This window comes from Poecilia reticulata, linkage group LG13 (assembly GCF_000633615.1).
Source record: "Poecilia reticulata strain Guanapo linkage group LG13, Guppy_female_1.0+MT, whole genome shotgun sequence".
Lineage (NCBI taxonomy): Eukaryota > Metazoa > Chordata > Actinopteri > Cyprinodontiformes > Poeciliidae > Poecilia > Poecilia reticulata.
The window spans coordinates 33,234,865-33,237,917 of NC_024343.1; the positions used below are offsets into that span (position 1 = coordinate 33,234,865).

Here is a 3,053-nt window from a genome sequence, read left to right on the forward strand (position 1 = left end):
CTGAACTCATCAGATCGATTCCTGAACTCATCGGATCGATTCCTGAACTCATCAGATCGGCTCCTGAACTCATCAGATCGATTCCTGAACTCATCAGATCGGCTCCTGAACTCATCGGATCGGCTCCTGAACTCATCGGATCGGCTCCTGAACTCATCGGATCGGCTCCTGAACTCATCGGATCGGCTCCTGAACTCATCAGATCGATTCCTGAACTCATCAGATCGATTCCTGAACTCGTCAGATCGGCTCCTGAACTCATCAGATCGGCTCCTGCATTGAGAGTCCATGAGGTTCAGGAGAAAAACCCTCCAGACTGCAACTGATGGGGGCGGAGTTACCTTCCTGGCAGGTGTGTCGAAGGAGCCGCCGCAGGCCTTACAGGTGTGCTCAGGTGGAGGCGGAGACGGCTGGGAGTTGAAGGCCGAGTTGGTGTAGGACTGGTGTCTCCTGTCAGCTCGGCCTGACGGGTCCACATCCGTGGAGTCCATGCAGAGCCAGTTACAGCAGCAGGCAAACATCCTGACCACAACAAGCAGAACCGTTAGCCCGACCCGGGGGGTCACAGATCTGGACCGGACTCCTGGTCCAGAACCATGAAGCACTCACGTTATTCCGTACACAGGAAGCCTGACCAGAAATGTGTCATCAGCTGCATAGGAACCAAAAACGAGGTGGGAACAATCCCAACGCAGAGCTTCCCTCAGAGCATTATCAGCCTGGCGAGCTCCAGGCTCCATTCTCCCCCCAAACCCCCGCCAGGCTTAACTCACAAATTATGATGCCTGCTTTCACACATCCAAATTCTTGTAACTTAACATTTTTTGACTCAAAAACACGGTGGTCTGCACCGTGGTCTGCACTGCTGGTGGACTGCACTTACACCCCAACCACCAAGCCTGTCGGAAGGGGAAACCCTTCCGACAGGCTTTGACTAGGACTAGGGGCAACCACCTTCATTATGAATCCTGAGCATGAAGCAGGCTAAACAATGCGTAGTTTGGTGTATCCCAGAGTTACTTCAGGAGTTCTGGTTCAACTAAACCCACCGGCGCTGGATTGGTAAACCCATAGTTTCTGACTCTGGATTGAAGAAACTTTTGTGTAAAAAGCCAATCACATTGAAGCAGCAGATCAATACACATCGATAAATTAAACTGGGTCAATGTTAATCAATATTGTTTTCCATCTTGTTGCCATTTGTTTCTAGAGGTCATGGGGGGTCATGTGATATTTGTTTGGTCACGTGACAGAAGAAACGCATCAACCAGCTTCATGCTAACCAAATTAAAACATGATTCTACACGTCTGCATTCAAAACATGTCACAAATCATGATGAGCCTCTACCGTGCTTTATAAGTAGATTGTCTGACCTCTGACCCCCCCTGTTAATTTTTAGTTACTATTGTTTCTGTTTATTCTGTCATGTTTTAGACGTATTACTTTACTGTCCCTGGTTTTGTCATAGGAGCTTGAATCTTACCGTTTGTCAGTCAAACCTTTTGTCAGACAAAGATGGCAACTTTCAAACAAATTAGTTGCCAAAGAAAAAAGAAAAAGGAAAACTTTAGAAAATTTGGAAACTATCAATCTAAAGATTTTAGATGATTTCAGAGAAACCTGAAGGGAAAGGAGTATAAGGCTGACCTTTGGACGCGATTCTGTTTTAATATTTGCTCTCAGGACTCATTTATGAGAGATAAAATATTTTACTTCAACTATAGTTCCGACTTTTATTACAACTGAAAGACCTTTATCGCTTCCATTAAGCACACCGATATCTCTTATGTGAATTTATTTACATAACTTAATGGCAGGAGCCCATATTACATAGTTGAACAAGAAATATCACTTCTATTTATTGGTTATAAAATTCCTTATAAGTTTTTGTTTTTTTTAATTAATAGTAATTTTGTGAAATCTAATAAAAACAGATTTATAAAGTGGGATTTTACAGGAATTCCCCGTTCATTACCATACAGGCTGAAACGGCTGCTGTCATTAAATATAAAAGCAGATCCGTTTTACCGCAAACTGGTTTTGTTTACAGATGACGTCACGCTAAACCACTGAGAGAAAACTTTTACTTTCATTTTTTTAAACAGAAACCGAACATTTGACAAGACCTTTTAAAAACGAATACACCTAATGAAGTCAAAAATGTCCTTGGATAAATTCGGCTTGATATTTTAACGAAGATTATCATTATTTAGTAATTATTATGCAACACTTATATCCATCTAAAGCTGATGGAGGAAACTTAATACAAAAATGTTATTGTTTTACCTTAATTTCAAGTTTTATTTAAGCCGAATTATAACATATCCGCATCTTATCAGTCCTAAGTCAGTATGAACGTTTTACGTGAACAAACTTTTTACCGAAAGAACAAAATATTTAATGGAGTATTCTCTCAATGAAGTCCGGCTGGTGAGTCTGGAAATTACCCCAGGCTGCTAACAGGCTAACGCCAGGCTAATTAAACAAGTTTATAAACACCGAAGAAGAAGAAAACCGACTCAAAACAATAAAGAAGACTAACTTAGATCAGAGTCGGGGCGGTTTTAAAGTAACCTAGTTAAGATTAATAATAAAAAAGAAGCTTAAACCGAAATGCTTACCTGTTGGAGACAGGAAAGCCACCGCTAACAGTCTGCCTTGGCTAACTCAAGCGACTATTTAATGCTTTTAACTTGAACTAACCAGCAGTCTGAGCCTCAGGACGGGAATTGGTTAACGAGACTAGTTAGCATGACGAGCTTTGAACACGGAGGAGCTCAAACAATAAAGTCAAAGTGAAGGCAACGAGATAAGAGCAGAACCAGGAAGTTTTTAACCACGCACGCGCGCGCGCACGCACACACACTAACGCACACCCTGAGGCGTGTGAGTGTGTGTGAATAGGTTATACACACACACACACACACACACACACACACACACACACACACGCACACACACACACACACACACGCACGCACGCACACACACACACACACACACACACACACACACTGACGCAGTGTTTTTCAGCACTGGTCCTCAAGTCACA

At 42.7% G+C, this 3,053-nt stretch overlaps 1 protein-coding gene across 2 annotated transcripts in view; it reads right to left on the reverse strand.

The window, feature by feature from the left end:
* The window catches only part of rffl (ring finger and FYVE-like domain containing E3 ubiquitin protein ligase), a 6,644-nt gene extending 3,744 nt beyond the window's left edge, over positions 1-2,900 (reverse strand). For both annotated transcript variants that reach the window (XM_008426806.2, XM_008426805.2), the window contains exons 1-2: positions 2,623-2,900; positions 342-522 (exon numbers count right to left, since the gene is read on the reverse strand). In XM_008426806.2, the coding sequence (XP_008425028.1) occupies positions 342-521 (180 nt within the window). In that variant the 5' untranslated portion in view covers position 522; positions 2,623-2,900. The remainder of the gene's footprint in view (positions 1-341; positions 523-2,622) is intronic.
* Positions 2,901-3,053: the final 153 nt, after the last annotated feature.